This window comes from Hyla sarda, chromosome 6 (genome assembly GCF_029499605.1).
Source record: "Hyla sarda isolate aHylSar1 chromosome 6, aHylSar1.hap1, whole genome shotgun sequence".
NCBI lineage: Eukaryota > Metazoa > Chordata > Amphibia > Anura > Hylidae > Hyla > Hyla sarda.
This window is the reverse complement of record NC_079194.1, coordinates 277,490,028-277,513,931: the sequence shown is the minus strand read 5'-3', so window position 1 is coordinate 277,513,931 and position 23,904 is coordinate 277,490,028. Positions and strand designations below refer to the sequence as shown.

Below are 23,904 nucleotides of genomic sequence, written 5' to 3'. Positions count from 1 at the left end.
GCATATCTTTAGTCAGTTTGCTAAGGTTAGATTATAAAAACATGTCTGAAGGATTCCTGGTCCTTTTAGCATCTCCTGTGGCCTACTCAAAGACCAGTTTTCCAGTATTTTACACACTTGTACTTGTACAATTAGGTCACGGCACTTGTGGGGACTCTGGGGACACACCATGCTAAAACCTTTATATTTTTTAGGTCATGGATCACTTAGCCCCGGCAAAGTCTATGACAGAAATATAAAAGGGCAAGTTTTAATAATGCTGTAAAATATGTATTACAGTTTTGTATTGCGAAATGTGTGAACTATTCATAAGGCATCGATTAACCTACTACTCATATTTGTTTAACACCCGCTGAGAGAGAATCAGTTTTTTTTTTGTTATATTAACTTTCTAGGTAGCTGAAGAAACCATGCCTGCTGCTGTAGAATTCCAAGAGGCAAAGATGGACAGTAACCAAAGCACAGATCCTTCACAGCAGCAACCTAAGGGTATGTTCACATGGATATGTTCCGCACGGACATTCCGCTGCAGCAGAGTTCCATTGATTTCAATGGGATTCTGCGGCATTGTTCACGCTGCAGAATTTCCATGCCAGATTATACACAATTATGTATACACAATTTACATAGGCTGGTGTGAGTAAGGGTCCCGTTACCATTTGCAATAAAGTTGTTTTTTTTTGTCATGTGCATCGCTGTGGTAGTCTATTTCCTGTCCATTCAGCAGCGCCTCTGTGGACCCAATGTTTCCTATTCTTCCCATTGCCGATTTGGGTCGGAGGGCAGTGGCTTCTCCACTGCTTATGCCAGCAGTAGAGTTAAGCCTATTTATAGCACAACTCCTAAAGGTTAGTATCCTACATTTAGTGTGGTGACTGGATGCACACCTTTACTAAGAATCTACACAAGGGAGTGTTCCCTGTTTTTTGTTTTCGTTCACCCATTCACCCATTAATTAGGTGTCACAATATCTCACTGGAGTACAAACTTATGGTCCTACTGTAGCACTGTAGAGTAGCTTGCTAGTATAATTTTTTCTGGTCAGCTTAGAAAGGCGTAACTTCTAAAATAATATTTACATTTTTGGAACAAAGGTATCTGTCATCACATATTTATTGGCTAATTTGGTACCCCACTAATGTTGGCCGCCTACCTCTCTACATCTAATCATTTTTGGAAACCATGATATATATATATATATATATATATATATATATATATATATATATATATATATATATTTATTTTTATTTTTTTTAATACAGAATAACGTTGAAATGATCACAGAATGTAGAAAAAAAAAGTGTTTTATTGTTTTTGAAGAAATTCCTTAGCTTTGGTTCATTAATTTGAAGCAACAATCTGGTCCACCCATCCACGGAGCTCAGTGACACGGGCATAAACAGCTGGGGTTGAGGTTGAGCATGTGCTGCTTCCCCATGACACAATTCCAACCAGTGTCCAAGCCCCATTTCTGTCACACACAAGGGGTCCGCCAGAATCACCCTGTATGGGAAATAAAGATACAATTATTGAAATTATTGCTTTGGTCAAGATTCAATGTGAAATCTTTGAACTACAGAATAAATACTTTAGAATCAAAAGTTGACCAGTTGCCCATAGCAACCAGTCAGATCTCTTCTTTCATTTTTAAAGAGGCCTGTGAAAAATGAAAGAAGCTATTTGATTGGTTGCTATAGGCAACGAGTTGACTTTTCCTCTACATAGGTTTTGATAAATCTCCCCCACTGTAGCTAGTTATGCTGATGTTTCTTCAGGCCTAGATCCTCAGCACACTGCTTCTGTCTATGTCAGCTTTCTCTGTTTTACCTCTCCCTGCTCACACAATAGCTGAACATAAGGGTCTATTCACAAGGCAGAATTTCTGCGCATCCGCTCCAATTCCGCTTCTGCATTCATTTGTGTGGGTTCTGGCTTGTGCGGAATTGGTGTGGAATCTGTGCGGAGTCTGCATGTGGAAATTCAGAAGTGTGAATGGGAGTGCGGAATCCCATAGAAGTCTATTGGACTTTAATTTGAGGCAGAATCCGCATATGGAATCTGTGCGCAGGGCCAGATTATCAATGGAGCTTTTGGACCTCCTGCTCCAGGCCCCACATGATCAGGAAAAAAAGGAGGCCCCGCTCCCTCAGCATCATGCAGGTCCTGGTAAGCAGTCACTAAAAACAGGTATCTCCACACAGAACGTAATGTCAGTGACTGCCCTATCAGGATCTGCTTTGTATCTTCTGAATGCTGGAGGGGGTGATGTGTTTGAGGACCTGCGTTCACAATCATGTGACTTGGGGGGCGGAGCTAAAGTTTTTTTTGACCAGCCAGGAGAGTAGTGTGGTGAGTTCTTCCTGCAATCTATTGGTGAGAAGTCACTGTATACAGCAGTGCTTTCTAACCAGGGTGCCTCCAGCTGTTGCAAAACTACAACTCCCAGCATGCTAGAAGCACCCTGGTTGGAAGAAACTTATATACAGTATATAGCGAGCTCCAGAGCTGCACTCACTATTCTGCTGGTTGGGTCACTGGAGAAGATTTATCAAAACCTGTCTAAAGAAAAAGTTGCTGAGTTGTCCATAGCAACCAATCAGCTCGCTTCTTTCATTTTACAGATGCCTTGTTAAAATGAAAGAAGCAATCTGATTGGTTGCTATGAGCAATTCAACCAATTTTCCTCTGGACAGGTTTTGAAAAATATCCCACACTGTGTAGATCAGTGTTTCCCAACCAGGGTCTGTCTAAGTGTTGCAAAACTACAACTCCCAGCATGCCTGGACAGCCAAAACCTGTCAATAAGACAAAAAACAACAGTGGGATCTTCTGTGTGGGATCTTCCAGACCAGGTCAGATTATTTAGGTGAGTGAGGAACGCACTCACCTGGTGGGGTTGTGCATATTCCAGGCACAAAGCTGATGTACGCTTATTATAGCAACTGCTGCGGCTTCCCACGCTGGATCCACCGGCGTGTAAGAGACAATAAAGGAAGGAGAAGATCGGAGGCTGAGATCGCGCTGTTGCAGACAATTTCCTGGATACTAGTAGGTGTCTTAAATTCTTTTATTCACACAACGCGTTTCTGGATAATCTTAATAATCCTGATCACGCCTGAAGAAAGGATTATTAATATCCAGAAACGCGTTGTGTGATTAAAAGAATTTAAGACACCAACTAGTATCCAGGAAATTGTCTGCAACAGCGCGATCTCAGCCTCCGATCTTCTCCTTCCTTTATTAAAACCTGTCAATGGCTGTTAATGCATGCTGGAAGTTGTAGTTTTGCAACATCTGCAGGCTGGTGGGGTCACTGTGTACATACATTACATTACTTACCATGTACTTATCCTGAGTTATATCCTGTATGATACTCCAGAACTGCACTCACTATTCTGCTGTTGGGGTCACTGTGTGCATATATTACTTATCCTGTACTGATCCTGAGTTATATCCTGTATTATATTCCAGAGCTGCACTCACTATTCTGCTGGTGAGGTCACGGTGTACATACATTACATTACTTATCCTGTACTGATCCTGAGTTATATCCTGTATTATACTCCAGAGATGTACTCACTATTCTGCTGGTGGGGTCACTGTGTACAGACATTACATTACTTATCCTGTACTGATTCTGAGTTATATCCTGTATTATACTCCAGAGTGGTACTCACTATTCTGCTGGTAGGGTCACTGTGTACATACATTACATAACTTGTTGGGGGTTGATGTCAGTGAGTACTTAGTGGTGAGATTAGGAAAGGTGAGTGAATGGCGTAAATGTAAAAAAAAAAATACCAAAGTCTAGAATTGCTATTTTTGGGTCACATCATGTACCATAAAAAATTAATCAAAAGTGATCAAAAATTCCCATCTAAACAAAAATGATACTGCTAAGAACAGATCATGGCACAAAAATGGTCCCTCATATGGGCCTTGTATACGGAAAAATAAAAGTGTTATAGGGTTCAGAATGGGAAAATTTTATTAACAGCACTGTACATGTGGAAAGGATATGAAGTGAGCGCAGGAGCTGTGATCACATCATAGACAATGCGTGACAGCTACTACCAGACAGATGGTTATTGTCAGATATTAACCTCTTAAATGTTGCAATTACAAGGTTTCTGACAGGAATAACTATAGCAGCTCTCCAATTGGCACCCCTGCAATGTGACAGCGGGGATGGTAGGGGGAAGTTGATGACTTTCCATGACTCTTTGAGGACTTCTAAAGGCCGCTGTGCTTGCCAATCAGTGATCTTCTACTCGAGTCTACCTCAGACAGACTTTACTATGCAAATGAGCAATGCTTTTTAAATACCCTAAAGTGACTTTAAAAGTAAAAGGGACATTAAAAAAAGTTATTAAAAATATTAAAAAAAAGCCCAAACCTTAATGAAAGTTTAAATCATCCTTTTTTCTAATTTTTTAAATAAAAAAATTGAACACATTTGGCTCATGTGCGGAATTGTCCAAACTATTAACAATGCATTGAATAGTGCAAAACAATTCCAAAATCCAAAATTGCATATTTTTGGATATATCACACCCCAGAAATAAAAAGTGGCCAAAACATTTCATGAATAAAAATGCAAAACATGAAAATTGTGTCCTATAGTCAAAAATATTAAATACTAGCTGAGTACCTGGCGCTGCCCGGTTTTTCCTACCTTATCCTTGTGGGGGAGGAAAAGCAACAAAGGAAGAAGCTTTTGTCCTCACATCCCGTTCCTAAATTCTGACCCCAAATCCCCTCCTCTTATTCTGTCCTCATATTTCTTCTTCATATCTTGACCTCATATCCTGTCTTCATATCCCATCCCCATATCCCGACCTCATATCCCGTCCTCATATCCCGTCCCCATATCCCGTCCCTCTATCCCGTCCTCATATCCCATCCTCATATCCCGACCCCATATCCTGACCTCATATCCTGACCTCATATCCTGTCCTCATATCCATCCTCATATCCTGTCCTCATCCCGACCTCATATACTGTCCCCATATCCTGTCCCCATATCCCGTCCTCATATCTAATCTTCATATCACGTCCTCAGGTGGGACTGCGTTGTGGTAAAGATGTTGTAGCTGAAAATAAAAGGGGTGTAGCTTAAAGGGTGGGCGTGTCTTGGCAAGGTGGGGCATGGAATGCAGGGAGGGTGTAGCTTGCCAGCTGGACTGACACATTCATCTGGAGATGCAGAGCGGAGCTTGTGGATTAAGGCACCAGAAGTCCTATATATACTTGCATGGGACTTGAAACAAAAACCCCATCCTTCACATAAGGGGATAGGTTAATTTAACTATTATATATTTTTATTTGACATATCAGTAACATGACCAAGAATTATCGAAATATTTCCAGCCATATGGAAGTTATGCTGGAACATACATTTCCCATAGATTTGCATTGGACTTCAAACAAAAACCCTGACCCTCGCAAATGAGGATAGGTTAGGGTTAAATTAACTATCCTATATTTTTAGTGGGCATATAAGTAACATGTGACCGAGTATTAGTAACATATATGCAGTAACATAAATTTTCCAAAGACTTGTATGGGACTTTAAATAAAAACACTGACTCTCGCAAATAGGGGGTGGGTAAGGGTTAAATTACCTATCCTATGTCTGTTGCTGACATATCAGTAACATGTGTGCCAAGATTCATGTTAATATCTTTAGCCGTTTTGAAGTGATGCTGGAACATACACACATACACACACACACATTGAGTTATATATATATATATATATATATATATATACAGTGATTTCTATATATATATATATATATATATATATATATATATATATATATACGATAATTTCAACATACAATGGCCTCTCAGAGGCCATCGCATGTTGAAGGCAGCATCAACATACGATGCTTTTGTATGTCGGGGCCATAGCATAAACGGCTATCCGGCAGCGCAGACTTCTTCAGCAGCCACCGGATAGCCGTTTATGGAGCCCCGTGTGGTCCGTTGGCGATCACTTACCGGTCCTCGGGGCTCCGGCACGTCCTCTTCGGGATCCCCTGCATCGTCGGCGCTCTCCATCGTCATCATCACGTCGCTGTGCACGCCGTCCCGTCATCCAATAGTAGCGACGTGATGACGGCGACGTAGAGCAAGGATGCCGGCGAAGCAGAGGCCTTGCCGGAGTGTCGGGGACACCCCGGGGATGCGGCAACAGCGATGGAAGGCGACATCCAGGGCAGCGGTGACGGTCCGGAGCGGCGGGGACACGTGAGTATAACCTCCAATACCAGTGGTCTTCAACCTGTGGACCTGGCATGCTGGGTGTTGTAGTTTTGAAACATCTGGAGGTCCGCAGGTTGTAGAACACTGTCCTATACTTTACATTGCACGGATCCCTCAACATACCATGGTTTCAACAAACGATGGTCCATTTGGAACGGATTACCATTGTATGTTGAGGGACCACTGTGTATATAAACTGCAAAAAAATAAAATAAAGGGAACACTAAGATAACACATCCTAGATCTGAATGAATGAACTAATCGTATGAAATACTTTCGTCTTTAGATAGTTGAATGTGCTGACAACAAAATTACACAAAAATGATCAATGGAAATCAAATTTAGCAACCCATGGAGGTCTAGATATGGAGTCACACTCAAAATCATAGTGGAAAACCATACTACAGGCTGATTCAATTTTGATGTAATGTCCTTAAAACAAGTAAAAATGAGGCTCAGTAGTGTGTGTGGCCTCCACGTGCCTGTATGACCTCCCTACAATGCCTGGGCATGCTCCTGATGAGGTGGCGGACTAAAGCATCTGCCAACTCCTGGACAGTCTGTGGTGCAAGACATGATGTCCCAGATGTGCTCAATTGGATTCAGCTCTGGGGAACGGGCTGGCCAGTCCATAGCATCAATGCCTTTCTCTTGCAGGAACTGCAGACACTCTCCAGCCACATGAGGTCTAGCATTGTCTTGCATTAGGAGGAACCCAGGGCCAACTGAACCAGCATATGGTGTCACAAGGGATCTGAGGATCTCATCTCAGTACCTAAGAGCAGTCAGGCTACCTCTGGCAAGCACATGGAAGGCTGTGCGGCCCCCCCGAAGAAATGCCACCCTACACCATTACTGACCCACCCCCAAACCAGTCATGCTGGAGGATGTTGCAGGCAGCAGAACATTCTCCACAGCGTCTCCAGACTCTGTCACATGTGCTCAGTGTGAACCTGCTTTCATCTGTGAAGAGCACAGGGCGCTAGTTGCGAATTCTCCAATCTTGGTGTTCTCTGGCAAATGCCAAACGTACTGCACGGTGTTGGGCTGTAAGCGCGACCCCAACCTGTGGACGTCGGGCCCTCATACCACCCTCATTGAGTCTGTTTCTGACTGTTTTAGGGGACGCATGCACATTTGTGGCCTGCTGGAGGTCATTTTGCAGGGCTCTGGCAGTGCTCCTCCTGCTCCTCCTTACACAAAAGAGGAGGTAGCGGTCCTGCTGCTGGGTTGTTGCCCTCCTTTGGCCTCCTCCACGTCTCCTGATGTACTGGCCTGTCTCCTAGTAGTGCCTCCATGCTCTGGACACTAAGCTGACAGAAACAGCAAACCTTCTTGTCACAGCTCGCTTTGATATGCCATCCTTGATGAGCTGCACTGTCTGAGCCACTTGTGTGGTGTTGCAGACTTCGTCTCATGCTACCACTAGAGTGAAAGCACATCCAGCATTCAAAAGTGACCAAATAATCAGCCAGAAAGCACAGGAACTGAGTAGCGGTCTGCGGTCACCACCTGCAGAACCACTCCTTTATTGGGGGTTTCTTTCTAATTTCCTATCATTTCCACCTGTTGTTTGTTCCATTTGCACAACAGCATGTGAAATTGATTGTCAATCAGTGTTGCTTCCTGAGTGGACAGTGTGATTTCACAGAAGTGTGATTGACTTGGAGTTACATTGTGTTGTTTAGGCGTTCCATTTAGTTTTTTTGAGCAGTGTATACAGATTTGTATTTAAAAAAAAATATTTTTGATCAAAACATAAATTATTTAAACTAATCATTGCACAACATTCTCTCTAAAACTACAGTGAAAACCTTCACCTTCTTATCCTAACTGCAAAATGTTCACAATAATTAACATTATAAAGAGTCATTTGTATAATACAAACCATGCAAGAAGATGACCCAGCAGCTCCAGCACAGACCATGACATCACTGATGTTACTGCCCCAGTAGGTTTTACAGTTTTCATTGGACAGTACAGGTAGGGCAGTCTGCTGCAGTTTGCTGGGGGTGTTAAATGCTGTTGAGAATAAAAAGTATTGAGTATGTCAACAAGTTATATTTTGCTTTGTATTTTAAGTAAATATTGCATAAGAAAACAGGGTCACATTAACACAGTGGAATGGCTGAAAAATTGTCTTCAAAAGCGGCAGTGTGATATTTGGCTGGGCTCCAGGAAAAAGACCGGGGCCCAATACACCACATTGCGGCTCAGCATATCACTGGCCAAGGCAGCAGAGCGATGAGCTGAGCTGCAGCATGACGTGTTGACCCCCAAAAGCAGGAAGAGGATCACATAACCAAGGAGGTGCCCGACTTGAGAAAAGTTTGTTTTTTTAATATATACTACACAATGGGCATAGATACAAAAATCCCACTCCTTCCATATAACCCCTTTAACCCCTTCAGGACCAAGCCCATTTTGGCCTTAAGGACCAGAGCGTTTTTTGCACATCTGACCACTGTCACTTTAAACATTAATAACTCTGGAATGCTTTTAGTTATCATTCTGATTCCGAGATTGTTTTTTCGTGACATATTCTACTTTAACATGGTGGTAATTTTTTGTGGTAACTTGCATCCTTTCCTTGTGAAAAATCCTAAAATTTGATGAAAAATTTGAAAATTTTGCATTTTTCTAACTTTGAAGCTCTCTGCTTGTAAGGAAAATGTATATTACAAATAAAATAATGTTTTATTCACATATACAATATGTCTACTTTATGTTTGCATCATAAAATTGACGTGTTTTTACTTTTGGAAGACACCAGAGGGCTTCAAAGTTCAGCAGCAATTTTCCAATTTTTCACAAAATTTTCAAACTCACTATTTTTCAGGGACCAGTTCAGGTTTGAAGTGGATTTGAAGGGTCTTCATATTAAAAATACCCCACAAAAGACCCCATTATAAAAACTGCACCCCCCCAAAGTATTCAAAATGACATTCAGTCATCATTTTAACCCTTTAGGTGTTTGCAAAGTGAAGGAGAAAATTGTAGACCCAATTTTTGAATTTTTACAAGGGGTAAAAGGAGAAAATGTATACTTATATTTGTAGCCCAATTTCTCTTGAGTAAGCACATACCTCATATGTCTATGTAAAGTGTTCGGCGGACGCAGTAGAGGGCTCAGAAGCGAAGGAGCGATAAGGGGATTTTGGAGAGTATGTTTTTCTGAAATGGTTTTTGGGGGGCATGTTGCATTTAAGAAGCATCTATGGTGCCAGAACAGCAAAAAAAAAACACATGGCATACCATTTTGGAAATTAGACCCCTTGAGGAACGTAACAAGAGGTACAGTGAGCATTTGCCCCCCACTGTTGTCTGACAGATCTTTGGAACAGTGGGCTGTACAAGTTTTCATTTTCACGGACCACTGTTCCAAAGATCCGTCAGACACCTGTGGGGGGTAAATTCTCACTGCACCCCTCATTACATTCCGTGAGGGGTGTCGTTTCCGAAATGGGGTCACATGTGGGGTTTTGTTTTTTTTGCGTTTGTCAAAACCACTGTAACAATCAGCCACCCCTGTGCAAATCACCTCAAATGTACATGGTGCGCTCTCCCTTCTGGGCCTTGTTGTGCGCCCCCAGAGCACTTTGCGCTCACATATGGGGTATCTCTGTAGTCGGGAGAAATTGCGTTTTGGGGGGCTTTTTTCCCTTTTACCTCTTGTGAAAATGTAAAGTATAGGGCAACATCAGCATGTTAGTGTAAAAAATTAAATTTTTTTACACTAACATTCTGGTGTAGACCCCAACATTTCCTTTTCATGAAGGGTTAAAGAAGAAAAAGCCCCCCAAACCTTGTAAGGCAATTTCTCCCGAGTACGGCGATACCCCATATGTGGCCCTAAACTGTTGCCTTGAAATACGACAGGGCTCCAAAGTGAGAGCGCCATGTGCATTTGAGCCCTAAATTAGGGATTTGCATAGGGGTGGACATAGCGGTATTCTAAGCCAGTGATTCCCGAACAGGGTGCCTCCAGCTGTTGCAAAACTCCCAGCATGCGTGGACAGTCAACGGCTGTCCGGCAATACTGGGAGTTGTTGTTTATCAACAGCTGGAGGCTCTGCTTTGGAAACAGTGGTGTACCGGACGTTCTTATTGGGGGAGGGGGGCTGTGTAGGGGTATGTGTATGTGTAGTGTTTTTAACTTTTTATTTTATTTTGTGTTAGTGCAGTGTAGTGTAGTGTTTTTAGGGTACAGTCACATGGGCGGGGGATTACAGCGAGTTTCCCAGCCCAAAATTTGCTGCATCTCAAGATGCGAGAAACCCACTGTGAAAGCCACGCCCATGTGAATGTACCCTGTACATTCACAGGGGGGGGGGGGGGGGGGTGCACCAGCTGTTGCAAAACCACAACTCCCAGCATGCATGGTCTGTTAGTGCATGCTGGGAGTTATAGTTTTGCAACAGCTGGAGCCACACAGGTTAGGAAACACTGAGTTAGAAACAATGTTTCCCAACCAGTGTGTCTCCAGTTGTTGCAAAACTACAACTCCCAGCATGCCCAGACAGCTGAAGGGCATGCTGGGAGTTGTAATTCGGCAACATCTGAAGGGCCAGATGTTGCTGAACTAAAACTCCCAGCATGCCTGGACAGTCAGTGCATGCTGGGAGTTGTAGTTTTGCAACAGCTGGAAAAGCACAGATTGAAGACCATTATACAATGGTCTCCAAACTGGGGCCCTCCAGATGTTGCAAAACTACAACTCCCAGCATGCCCACACAGCCAAAGGCTGTCTAGGCATGCTGGGAGTTGTAGTTTTCAGACTCCTAGAAGCAGCAGTGAAGATCTTCACTGCTGCCTCTGAGGACCATATACTTACCTGCCGGTCCCGTCGCTGCTCGTCCACGTGGCCGGTCCTGCCGCTGTTCCTCGGTCCCGCCGCTGCTGCAGGTAAGGCCGCCGGTCCCCTCATGTTCCCCCTCTACGCCGCAGGTCCCCGCGAGCCCCTGCAGCCATCGTCCCCCGTTCTGCCCGACTTCCAGGGGCGGGCAGTGCGGGGATCTGAACTTTCACCCCAGATCACTGTGATTGGTCCACACGGACCAATCACAGTGATCTCTGACCAGAACCATCAATGGATGGTCCTGGGGGGTGAAGCAGAAGTTGTCCCCTGCTGGAAACAGCGGGATTTCTGCCAGTTAACCCATGCGATGCTGCGCATCGCCGGGTTAACTGAATGTCATTTATAAACGCCGGGATGCGCGAACGCACTGCACAACCCGGCGTTTATATATGACATTCTGCGGGAAGGGGTTAAGATGTAAAATTAATAATTTGAATTGTGTTTTTGCACACTGCTTCAATGTTTACTGCTGCATGTCCTGGTAGCGTGAACACATCGACCTAGCTGATCGGCTAGGGCAGGGACGTGCACAGACATTTTGGGGGGCAAGGGTTGAACTGAAAAAAAGGGCACTTCCTATAATTATTTATATAAATGTCAACATAATGATGCCAGACTGCCCAGCACTGCCCAGGGCACTTTTAGGAGTAACATCAAAAGGGCAGGGGCTCAAGCCCCCTTTCTAGTCAACCTGTGGACGTCCCCTGGCTAGGGTCCTGTTTTTTGGACCCCAAGTGATTTTATGTTGATGGCCTAGTAGCATAACTCCTTTAAAGTGTACCTGTAATTATTAACGTTTTGATCTGTGGGGTGTTCAGACCTCCACAGATCAGGAAAATGGGCAGGGAGAAGTCTGGGATGCTGTGCATTCCTCTTCCTGCCTCCCCCCTCCCGCATCTGTCACGTGATTGAAACACTCTCATAGACTTACATGGAGAGTTTGTCTTGATCACTTGACATTAAACACTCTCATAGACTTACATGGAGAGTTTGTCTCGATCACTTGATGTGAAACACTCTCAAAGACTTACATGGAGAGTTTGTCTCGATCACTTGACATGGAGCCGGGAGAGAACGCGACGAGCACGAACTTCTCCCGGCTTGTTCTCCAGATTGGCTGAGGTCTGAACACTGAGACCCTGCCGATTAAAACGTTTGACTTGTCGCTGGAACATGTGTGCATACATATGTGTGTGCATGTGTATGAGGCAGAAGGGGGGGTCTGTTGGACTGATTTCAATCTTCACTAATTCTAATGACATGACTCCATTGTCTCACCTAGCCATCTTGTCTTTCCCCATCCACTTGTAACGCAGGTGCGCCCATCATCGTATACTTCACCAGGGTTAGCTAAGCACACTGGGGCTACATTGGACCCAAAAACGGCTGGCGTGGCGAGTTTAACCAGGGCAATGTCATTGTTAATGGTGTTGGAATCCCAACCTGGATGAGTAAAAACCTTGAAAAGAAAACATTTATTTAGGATTTGTATCTGCTTTATTAGTTACCATAGTTCCCAATTCTCAAGTTTTACTGTAATTCGAAAAATGCAATCAAAAAATAAAAGTTCATAGCGAAATCTTAGATCAAACTTATGTTTGCAATTTCAATACTGTATTCATTTAGAATACTAATTCATTAGTGAGCCATCAGATGCCAGTGGTACCTTTTGGTAAACATAAAACATGATTTTGGTCTAAATCATACAGGAATCTTTATAAATTGTATTAAATTATCATCTCTGTAACTCTAAAAACAAAATCTGAACTCACTTGTGCAACAGCTAGAGATTGGATTGCTTCAGCAGATGAACTTCTGTCATGTTCTCCGAGAACAACACGGTCAGTTAAACTACAGAAAAGAGTTAAAAACATCGTCCTTATAATTTTTCAAACTCGTTTATCATATGATAATAGAACACCTTTAAAGTATAGTCCCATTGTCCAATTCTGTGTCCCTTTGCCAAGCACCCAAATACTTTGTTAAAGGGGTAGTCCAGTGGTGAAAAACTTATCCCCTATCCTAAGGATAGGGGATAAGTTTGAGATCGCGGGGGGTCCAACCGCTGGGGCCCCCCGTGATCTCTCTGTACGGGGCCCCGGCTCTCCGCCGAGATAGCGGGTGTCGACCCCCGCACGAGGCGGCGGCCGACAAGCCCCCTCAATACATCTCAATGGCAGAGCCGGAGATTGCCGAAGGCAGCGCTTCGGCTCTGCCATAGAGTTGTATTGAGGGGGCGTGTCGGCCGCCGCTTCGTGCGGAGGTCGACACGCCCCCTTCCCGCGGGCTGTCGGGGCTCCGTATAGGAGATCGCGGGGGGCCCCAGGGGTCGGACCCCCCGCGATCTGCAACTTATCCCCTATCCTTAAGATAGGGGATAAGTTGTAAACCACTGAGTCACCACTGGACTACTCCTTTAACTAGTCAACATGTTTATACCTAGGTAGCATTGGGATAGCTTATGACTAGTACTGAGCCAGAGTCAGATCCCTTCAGATGACCTTAAAGGGGTACTCCACCGCTAAACATGTTAGGCCCTATCCAAAGGGGGTCTGGCCACTGGGAACAACTGCGATCTGCACTGCAGCACCCCAGTGATCCAGTGCATGGAGAAAAGTCTGCTCCATGCCGGATGACTGGTGACAACAGTTGCCACACCCCCTCCAATCATGTCTATGGGAGGAGGCGTGATGGCTGTATACTTAGCTATCACACCCCTCCTATAGTCATGAATGGAGGGGGCATGACATGAGGCCACAATCAGGGAAGCCCCAGGCTTCAGTGTTCATGAACACTGCCTCGCTGTCCCGGAGATCACTGGAGTCCTGGCAGTCGGATCCCCATGATCAGACATGTTAGCCTCTATCCTTTGGATAGGAGATAACATGTCTAGGGGCGGAGTACCCCTTTAAATTATACCACTGTCAAGATATGTGCTTAAATTTCACAGCTGCTTCTGATCCCGTGATCTGCTCTTAAAGTATTGTGATCTAAAGATCACTTCCTGGAAGTTCCATGCAAGTGTAAGGGACTTCTGGCAAATCTGACATGTTAGTAGAAATCTGTTTAACTTTCTGACACCAGTTGATTTAAAAAAAATGTTTCCCAGTAAAGCACCCCTTTAAAATGAAGTGACTTTGAATTAAGTTGAGTGAACACGATGAAAGAAAATGATATTATTATATTCTGCTTTATCATACCTTTGTTTACAATACCCCTCATCAGGGGTATAGTCTAATGGTACTTGTGACTTTAAAACTTCATAGTTACATACATATATACATACACACATACATACATACACACATACACACATATAATACATACATACATACATACATACATGTGGTTAAAAAAATATTTATGTCCATTAGGTTTATCATATAACACTTTATGAACAAACATAATTACCCAACAGTGCAGTGAGCGGCTGTTACCACCCAGTTGTTGCTAATCAGAGAACCCCCACAATAATGCCATCCAGTATTGTCCTATAACATAGAAAGCGATAATTTAGTAAATATTACAGGTAAAATCTATGCAACAAGATTATGGGAGGAAATAACCTCAGCTGTCGCCTGCTGCTTCGTGATCAAGGTGCAATCTTCTTTAGCTGTTGTCCAAGAGTTAGTCTATGTTCACACAATGGAAATAATGTGTGGAATTCCTCAATCCTCAAAAGAATTCCACAGAAAAATTCTACCATAATTTGCTGCCTTGATTTCAAGGGGATTCAGTTCCCCAATACTCGATTTGATCCGCATAAATTTGCGGCAAATTTTTATTAGTAATGTATTTTAACCCCTTAAGGACCAGGCCATTTTATACCTTAGGACCAGAGCATTTTTTTGACCTGTGATCTGACCACTATCACTTTAAACATTAATAACTCTGGGATGCTTTTAGTTACCATTCTGATTCTGAGATTGTTTTTTCGTGACATATTCTACTTTATTTTGGTTGTAAATTTTCGGCGTTACTTGCATCCTTTTTTGGGGGAAAAATCCCAAAATTTCATGAAAATTTAGAAAATTTTGCATTTTTCTAACTTTGAAGCTCTCTGCTTGTAAGGAAAATGGATATTCCCAATAAATTTAATTTTTATTCACAAAAACAATATATCCACTTTATGTTGGCATCATAAAATGGACATATTTTTGCTTTTTGAAAAAATTAGAGGGCATCAAAGTAAAGCAGCAATTTTCAAAAATTTCATGAAAATTGCTAAATCTGAAGGGACAGATGTTACAGAACTACAACTCCCAGCATGCCTAGGCAGTCTAGGCATGCTGAGAGTTGGATTTTTGGCAACATCTGGAGGACTACCATTTGGGCACCACTGTAACAGTGGTCTCCAAACTGTGACCCTCCAGATGTTGCAAAACTACAACTCCTAGCATGCCCAGACAGCCTTTGGCTGTCTGGGCATGCTGGGAGTTGCAGTTCGGCCTTCCTATTGGTTGCTACAGTAAAGATTACTTTACTTTCACTTTCAATTCCCCCCTCCCCCACAGGAGTTTCCCTACCTGACCCAGGATCCAGCAGTCTCCAGCAACGATCGGGGTCTCCAGGCATCTTCTCCTGCTGCAGGTACCGACCTCCATCTTCTTCCCACGATCCCCTCGACATCCAGGGGTGGCCAGAATGGGGGGTTGCCATGGCAACCCACTGTCCTGCTCTGCCATTGGTCAGAATCAATTCTGACCAATGGCAGGGGATAGGAGGAAATCACAGCATTGCGACTTCACTCCTACCCTTCAGGATGATCTGGGCTTTCACTGACAGGCCGGATCATCACAATTTTCCGGGTGATCGGGTCACCAGAGACCCGATCAGCCCGGAATAGGAGAAAATCGCATGTCTGAATTGACATGCGATCGCCAACATGGGGGGGTCCCGGGACTGATTTCAGCAGGAATGCCGTTCCGATCCGATCAGAGACTGGAGAAACACCGGGACGTTCTGGAACATCCTGGGTCCTTAAAGCCCAGGGTTCGGGGATGTTCCAGAACGTCCTTGGTCCTTAACTGGTTAATGATATGTGTAATAAAGTCTGTGTGTGTGTGTGTAGTACTACTATTCCCAGCATGGAACAGACTGTTCCATGATGGGAGTGGTAGTACCTGTTCTAATAGACAGATCGTCCCTGGGTGTCACTCCTGACACCCGCTGCAATCATCCTGTATAATGTATAGTTACGGGCTGCTTTCTTGTATCTCTGCAATAGATAGAACGACCGCATCGGGTGTCAGGAGTGACACCCGCTGTGATCTGTCCTCAACTGCAGGTACTACTGCTCCCAACATGGAGCACACTCACTTATGACACCTGTTATGAGCATAGAACTCACTTATGACACCTGTTGCGATCTGTCTATTAATGCAGGTACTACAGCTCCTAGCATGGAGAAGAGTGTGCTCCATGTTGGGAGCAGTAGTACCTGCAGGTAAGGAAAGTTCACTGAGCGTGTCACTCCTGACACCCGCTGCGATCGTCCTGTATAATGTATAGATGCGGCCGGCCGCTCTTCTCTGGTCCCACTGTAGCATGCGTATATGCCATATATATATACCTATTATTCATATTTCCCACAGAGAGCTGTGATTGACTGGAACCATCTGGCCAATCAAAGCTCTCTGTGGGAAATATGGCCTGCCGGAGTATAGTGCAGAGATGCAAGCGCAGGAGAAAATCGCTCCATCTCTGCAATAGATAGGAAAATCGCATCGAGTGTCAGGAGTGACCTGGGGTGATCTGTCTATTAGTACAGGTACTACAGCTCCCATCAAGGAACAGTCTGTTCCATGCTGGGAGTAGTAGTACTACCTAAAAAAAATTAAAAAAATTGAGAAAAAAGTGAAACACATACTTTATTAAACACAATATTAAAATACATGAATAATAAAAAAATATAAAAATGTATTATTAAAAATATATTATTTTTACATTTTAATGGCCCCTTTCTATATTTTTATTATTGTAGGCTACATTTTTAGGTCCCTGCCCGCCCACACAAATTGATTCCTGTTTAAAAATTAACATTAACATTTATTTTGTTTGTCTTTCAATTTTTGGGAGCGGGCAGGGACCAGAAAATTCAGTGCTCAATATTAAAATATTTTCTAGTATTTGTTCTAAGTCATCATTTTTTTTATTTTCACTTAACTTTCTTAGCCCCATTTATTTTATTTTATTTTTTTCGTGTATGTGCTGCCATGAATAATTGCCGGGGTCAGAGATGAGCCGAGGACAGGGACATCAGTAGAATGTATAATACAGTAGGCAAAAAAGGCTGAGTTTCCCTAATTTACAGAATCAGAATCTAAAATTGAAGATACTTCAAATTGTAATTTGCAGAGGCAGATGGCCAGGACAATAATGTATGTATGAATGTATTTAATGTAATTGTGAAGGACAATGTCATTGTAATTATATAATATGAGCTGGATATAAATGACAAATTACTGCAAAACTCTTCTTGTAATTCCAATGTCTCTGCATATGCAGAAAAACACGGATGGGAGCTACAATTTCAGTAGGATGGAAAATACTTTTTTATTGCTGTAAGCTGTAGAAGGGAATATGTAACCATGGGTGTGGGATTACCTTTTTATATATGTGAAAAATCTTGACATTTTTATGCAGGGGATGGGCGTTCTAATTCTTGAATTTTAGTTGTCCCATTGCAATCACAGTGGTTGCAGTGGAGACCGGCAGGGAGTCACTGGGGCCGGTACAGTGTGTATATATATATATATATATATATATATATATATATATATATATATATATATATATATATATATGGTATTAGGTAGTTGTGCTGGCTATGTCTCTTTTTGTTTTTGATATTTATATATATATATATATATATATATATACTGTATATTTATATTACTTATTTATTTTCGCTCACACAGCAGACAGATGAATGAAGAACAGGAAATAGGACGGGAAGACTTTAATTAAATAATGAAACCACAGCCAATTAAGGTCAAACCACTTGACTTACATTCCTTTGATGTACTATTACCTATTTGACGTTAATTGGCTGTGGTCTCATTGTTCAATTAACCTTAATTTGCTCCAATTAGAGCAGCTACTGTATATTTAAAACTTTCTTTCTTCCATCCATATGGTCCCAGTGACTCCACTGTGTTTACAAGCAGGGACAACTGGAATTCAAGAATTACAACTCCCATTATCCCCTACATAAAAAATAAAAGATTTTTAACATATATAAAAAGGTAATCCCACATCCCACATTCATGGTTACATATTCCATTCTACAGCTTACAGCAACAAAAAAGTCCTTTCCATCCTACTGAAATTATAGCTCCCATCCATGTCTTTCTGCATATGCAGAGACATTGGAATTACAAGAAGAGTTTTGCAGTAATTTGTCATTTAAAACCAGCTCATATTGTATAATTACAATGACATTGTCCTTCACAATTACCGTATATACTCGAGTATAAGCCGAGTTTTTCAGCACGATTTTTCGTGCTGAAAACGCCCCCCTCAGCTAATACTCGTGTGAACAAAATTTTTTTCTGGCTTTAGCTGTGAGGGGATGGTCCCGGCCGTCCATCTCTGCCTGTCAATCCCTTCTCAGTTGTCTTCAACCTGCAGACCTCCAGATGTTGCAAAACTACAACTCCCAGCATGCCCGGACAGCCATCGGCTGTCCGGGCATGCTGGGAGTTTTAGTTTTGAAACATCTGGAGGTCCGCAGGTTGAAGACCACTGCAGCCTTCGTCATCATCCAGACCCCCCTTTTGTTTTCTACTCACTTCCCCTCGGTGGGAAGGAAGGGTGAGCTGGTCCGGGCCATCCATATTCAACCACCTATGCTGCTGGGACTGTCCGATGGGGAGGGTTAGTCATTCCGGGCTGTCCATCTTCACCGGGTGTCCCTCTTCTCCACTCCAGGCCAGCCCCGAACTAGTGATGCTGCATTGGCGCCACCGCGCAGGGACGTCACGGACGTCTGCTGCGCACGGACTTCCCTGCACGTCGTCATCAAGGCAACGTCACTAGTCCGGGGGCGGCCCGGAGCGGAGAAGAGGGCCTCCCGAAGAAGACGGACAGCCCGGAACTGCTAACCCTCCCCACCGGACGGTCCCTGCAGCATAGGTGGTCGAATATGGACGACTAGCTCACCCTTCCTTCCCACCGAGGGGAGGTGAGTAGAAAACAAATGGGGGTCTGGATGATAACAAAGGCCACAGTGGTCTTCAACCTGCGGACCTCCAGATGTTTAAAAATACGAGTTGTAGTTTTGCAACATCTGGAGGTCCGCAGGTTGAAGACCACTGAGAAGGGATTGACAGGTGGTGATGATGACGAGGGGGATGATGACGAGGTGATAATGACGAGGGCAGTGGCGTACCTAGGGGGGCGTGGGGGGCGGCCCGCACAGGGTGCCACTCTCAAGGGGGGTGCCAGGGCAGGACTGACCCGCCGCCGCAAAGTAAAAGTTTTTAAATTTTTTTTACACTTTGCCCGCGCTCTGTGTCCGCCCGCAAACAGAATGTTGCAGCGCCAGGCCTCCCGCTACTGTGGCCGTACAGGTAACCCCCCCTCCCCACCCCACCTGCATGGCCTCCCTTCCATCACCTACCACCATATAGGTAACCCCCCCACCTGCCTGCCCCACTTCTACCTCCCCCTTCAACCCCTTTGACTGTCCGGGCATGCTGTGAGTTGTAGTATTGCAACAGCTGGAGGCGCCCGGGTTGACTAACACTATCTTAGGGCCTAACCCAGTGTTCCCCAACCCGGGTGCCTCCAGCTGTTTCAAAACTACAACTGCCAGCATGCCCGGACAGCCAAAGGCTCTTTTTTTTGGTCCGGGGCCCCGAGTGTTGTCAGTCCGCCCCTGGGGAGAGGGGAGGGAGGGGATATAATTAAGGGGGGTGCATGTGTGTGTGGGGGGGGGGGGTGCCAAAAAAAGGGTCCGCCCCGGGTGCCAAATGCTCTAGGTACGCCCCTGGACGAGGGTGATAATGACAGGGGGATAATGACAGGGGGGATAATGACAGGGGTGATAATGAAGGGCGTGTTAATGACGGGAGTCTGGATGATGTATTTCCCACCCTAGGCTTACAGTCGAGTCATTAACTTTTCCTGGGTTTTTGGGGTGAAATTAGGGGCCTCGGCTTATATTCGGGACGGCTTATACTCGAGAATATATGGTACATTAATTACATACATACATTATTGTCCCGGCCATCTGCCTCCGCAAATTACAATTTGAAGTATCTTTCATTTCTGATAGAAGACCTCTGTAAATGTATGGATTTTTGGTAAATTAGGGAAACTTTTTTTTGCCTACTGTATTATACATATTACTGATGTCCACAATTATTCATGGCAGCTCATCTAAATGCCAGAAAAAATTAAATAAATGGGGCTAAAAAAGTAAAGTGAAACATCAAATTATGATTCAGAACAAAAATTGGAACAAAAAAATTAGGAAATCCACTCCTGCCCGCACCCGAAAATTGAAGGACAAAATAAAATGTTAATGTAAATTTTTTAAAAGGGATCGATTTATGTGAGCGGGCAGGGACCTAAAAACATAGCTGACAATAATAAAAATGTAGAATGGGGCCGTTTAAATGTAAAACTAATATATTTTTAATAATTTTACTTTTTTAAATTTGTATTAGTAATGTGTTTAATAAAGTGTGTGTGTTTCACTTTTTTTCTCTATTTTTTTTATTTTTTCAGTAGTACTACTACTCCCAGCATGGCACAGACTGTTCCATGATGGGAGCTGCAGTACCTGTACTAATAGACAGATCGCCCTGGGTGTCACTGTAGCGGCTTTCTCCTGCACTCGTATCTCTGCATTATACTCCGGATGGCCAGTGATGTGAATATAATTCACATGACTTATTCATATTTCCCCCAGAGAGCTGTGATTGGCCAGATGGTTCCAGCCAATCACAGCTCTCTGTGGTAAATATGAATAATAGGTTTATATACATGCATATACTCATACTACAGTGCGGCCAGAGAAGAGCGGCCGGCTGCCCGCATCTATACAGGACGATCGCAGCGGGTTTCAGGAGTGACACCCGCTGTGATCTTTCCTTACTTGCAGGTACTACTGCTCCCAACATGGAGCACACTCTGCTCCATGCTAGGAGCTGTAGTACCTGCATTAATAGACCATTCGCAACAGGTGTAGATCTGTCTATTAATGCAGGTACTACAGCTCCCAGCATGGAGCAGAGTGTGCTCCATGTTGGGAGCAGTAGTATCTGCAGTTGAGGAAAGATCACAGCGGGTGTCACTCCTGATACCCGCTGCAATCGTCCTATCTATTGCAGAGATGTTAGCTCAGGAGAAAGCCGCTCGCATCTATACATTATTCAGGATGATCGCAGCGGGTGTCGCTAATGAAGAAATTAGTTATTTTGAATCGAGTCGAAGTTCGGATTCGGTCCGAATAGAATTTTTCATGAAATTAGGAACAAATTTGCCTTCTTTTGATTCAATTCGCTCATATTTAGGATTCAGCAGTCCCATTAAGACAGCGGAATATCCGCAGCAGCATTCCTTCACTGAAATTCTGTTTTCTGCATTCTGCAAAAATATAACACTAGTCTTATACTTTGCAGAATTTTGCGTCGGAATCCCATTGAAGCCAATGAGGCTTGAATTTTGGCAGAATTATGTGTTGTGTTATTTCTGCAATTATGTTTGGCAACCTTTGCTTAATGGAATTTCTGCGGAATTTTGGAAATTCCACCGTGTGAACATACCCTTAAGTGTGAAGACCAGGGGTTCCTTAGACTCAGCAGTAGAGAATCCATCATGCTATTAACAGTAACACTAGGCCCTTCTTGAACTTGTTCAATAAATCGCCTATCACAATATTATGTGGCCGAGAATTCCAAAGGCTCACTGCTTAGGTAGGCCAAGAAAGATTTCAGCCACAAGTGCCAGAAGAATTGTTCAGGATACAAAGAAAAACCCACATGTAACCTCTGGAGAAATACAGTCTGTTCTGGAAAAAGATTGTTTCAAGGAGCACAACATGATGATACTGCAAAATGGGCTGCAAGGCCAGAAGAAGCCTTTGCTGCGCCAACATTACAAATAAGTTAAGTTACTATGCCTGACAACACCTTGACACCCCACACTGTAATTTGGAGTGACTAGATCAAATTAGAGCTTTATGATCACGACTAGGGATGAGCAAATCTGACAAATCCAATTCGTTATGAATTTCAGGAAAAATTTGATTCGTAATGAATCCGAATATCATCGCAATTCGATGAATCAAATCGCTTCATTAAACTCCATTTGGTGCTGGCCAGGCTCCAGGGCATCTAAAAAGATGAATCCACATGTAAGGACATCTGGCAAGGAACTCTGGGAAGGCGGGTGGGTGGGATGACCCTCAATCATATGCATCATGCAGCCTATCATCAGTCAGCCAGCCCTATATAATCGTCAAACATCTTGCGGCCAGCCATTCCAGAGTTTAATTTCAGAGAGAGCGTCTTATTGTATAGAGAGATAGAGCTGTGTGTATGTGTGTTGCACAGAAAAACAGCTTTACAGCAACAATTCACCACAATCCCAAATCACTGCAGAAAAGCACTGGCAGGGAGGGAAGAGAGAGAGAAAGTACACTTTTGGGTGTACTACACAGCGACTCTGTACTGCTGCAGTGGGGTGTAGTTAGGCTGAGCACTAAAAGCCATTGTCACCTGCTATTGGTGCATAATAATACTGTACTGGGCTGTACTACACAGCGACTCTGTACAGCTGCAGTGGGGCGTACAACAACTCTAAAGCTAATAGGAGCCAGTTAGGCTGAGCACTTAAAGCCATTGTCACCTACTATTAGTGCATAATAATACTGTACTGGCCTGTACTACAAAGCGACTCAGCTAAAGCACTAGTATGTACTACAACTCTAAAGCTACTATGGGCCAGTTAGGGTAAGCATGAAAAGCCATAGTCACCTGATTTTAGTGCCTAATACAGGTTGCGTAGCGGAGCGAATTGTCCTCTCATAAGTTTAACCCTGGCGTACGTTTTTTTTTCCCTGTCAAACTAATTTGGGGCTACTTACTGTGAAAGGCCAGCCAAAGCTACACATTTTGTAGCCTAATACAGTTTTAAAGGTACAGCTGTTTCCCATGGAAACCTTTTTTTTAAGCAGATTTGTAAATCAGAAAGTTAAGCAGATTTGTAAATCACTTCTATTAAAAAAAAAATAATCTTAATCCTTCATGTGCTTTTTAGGGGCTGTATACTAAAGAGAAATCCAAAAAAGAAATGCATTTCCTCTGATGTCATGACCACAGTGCTCTCTGTCGACCTCTGCTGTCCATTTTAGGAACTGTCCAGAGCAGGGGAAAATCCCCATAGCAAATTATGCTGCTCTGGACAGTTCCTAAAATGGACAGCAGAGGTCAGCAGAGAGCACTGTGGTCAGGACATCAGAGGAAATGCATTTCTTTTTTGGATTTCTCTTTAGTATACAGCCCCTAAAAAGTACTGGAAGGATTAAGATTTTTTTAAAATAGAAGTGATTTACAAATCTGTTTAACTTTCTGGCACCAGTTGATTTAAAAAAAAAAAAAAATGTTTTCCACCAGAGTACCCCTTTAAGCAGAGCGTATTGTCCACCTCTCATAAGTGTAAACTGTGCGTACACCAATTTGGGCCTAGTTACTGTGAAAGGACAGCCAAGCTACACACTTGTTTCTGTAGTCCAATACAATTTTAAGTGTAGTGGATCACATA

General features: G+C 43.4%; 1 protein-coding gene across 1 annotated transcript in view; it reads right to left on the bottom strand.

Moving 5' to 3' along the window:
- Positions 1-1,319: 1,319 nt before the first annotated feature.
- LOC130277773 (chymotrypsin B-like) overlaps positions 1,320-23,904 on the bottom strand; it is a 34,494-nt gene continuing 11,909 nt past the window's right edge. The window contains exons 3-7 of the mRNA XM_056528522.1: positions 14,542-14,621; positions 12,903-12,981; positions 12,409-12,589; positions 8,161-8,294; positions 1,320-1,506 (exon numbers count right to left, since the gene is read on the bottom strand). Of these exons, the coding sequence (XP_056384497.1) occupies positions 1,345-1,506; positions 8,161-8,294; positions 12,409-12,589; positions 12,903-12,981; positions 14,542-14,621 (636 nt within the window). The 3' untranslated portion in view covers positions 1,320-1,344. The remainder of the gene's footprint in view (positions 1,507-8,160; positions 8,295-12,408; positions 12,590-12,902; positions 12,982-14,541; positions 14,622-23,904) is intronic.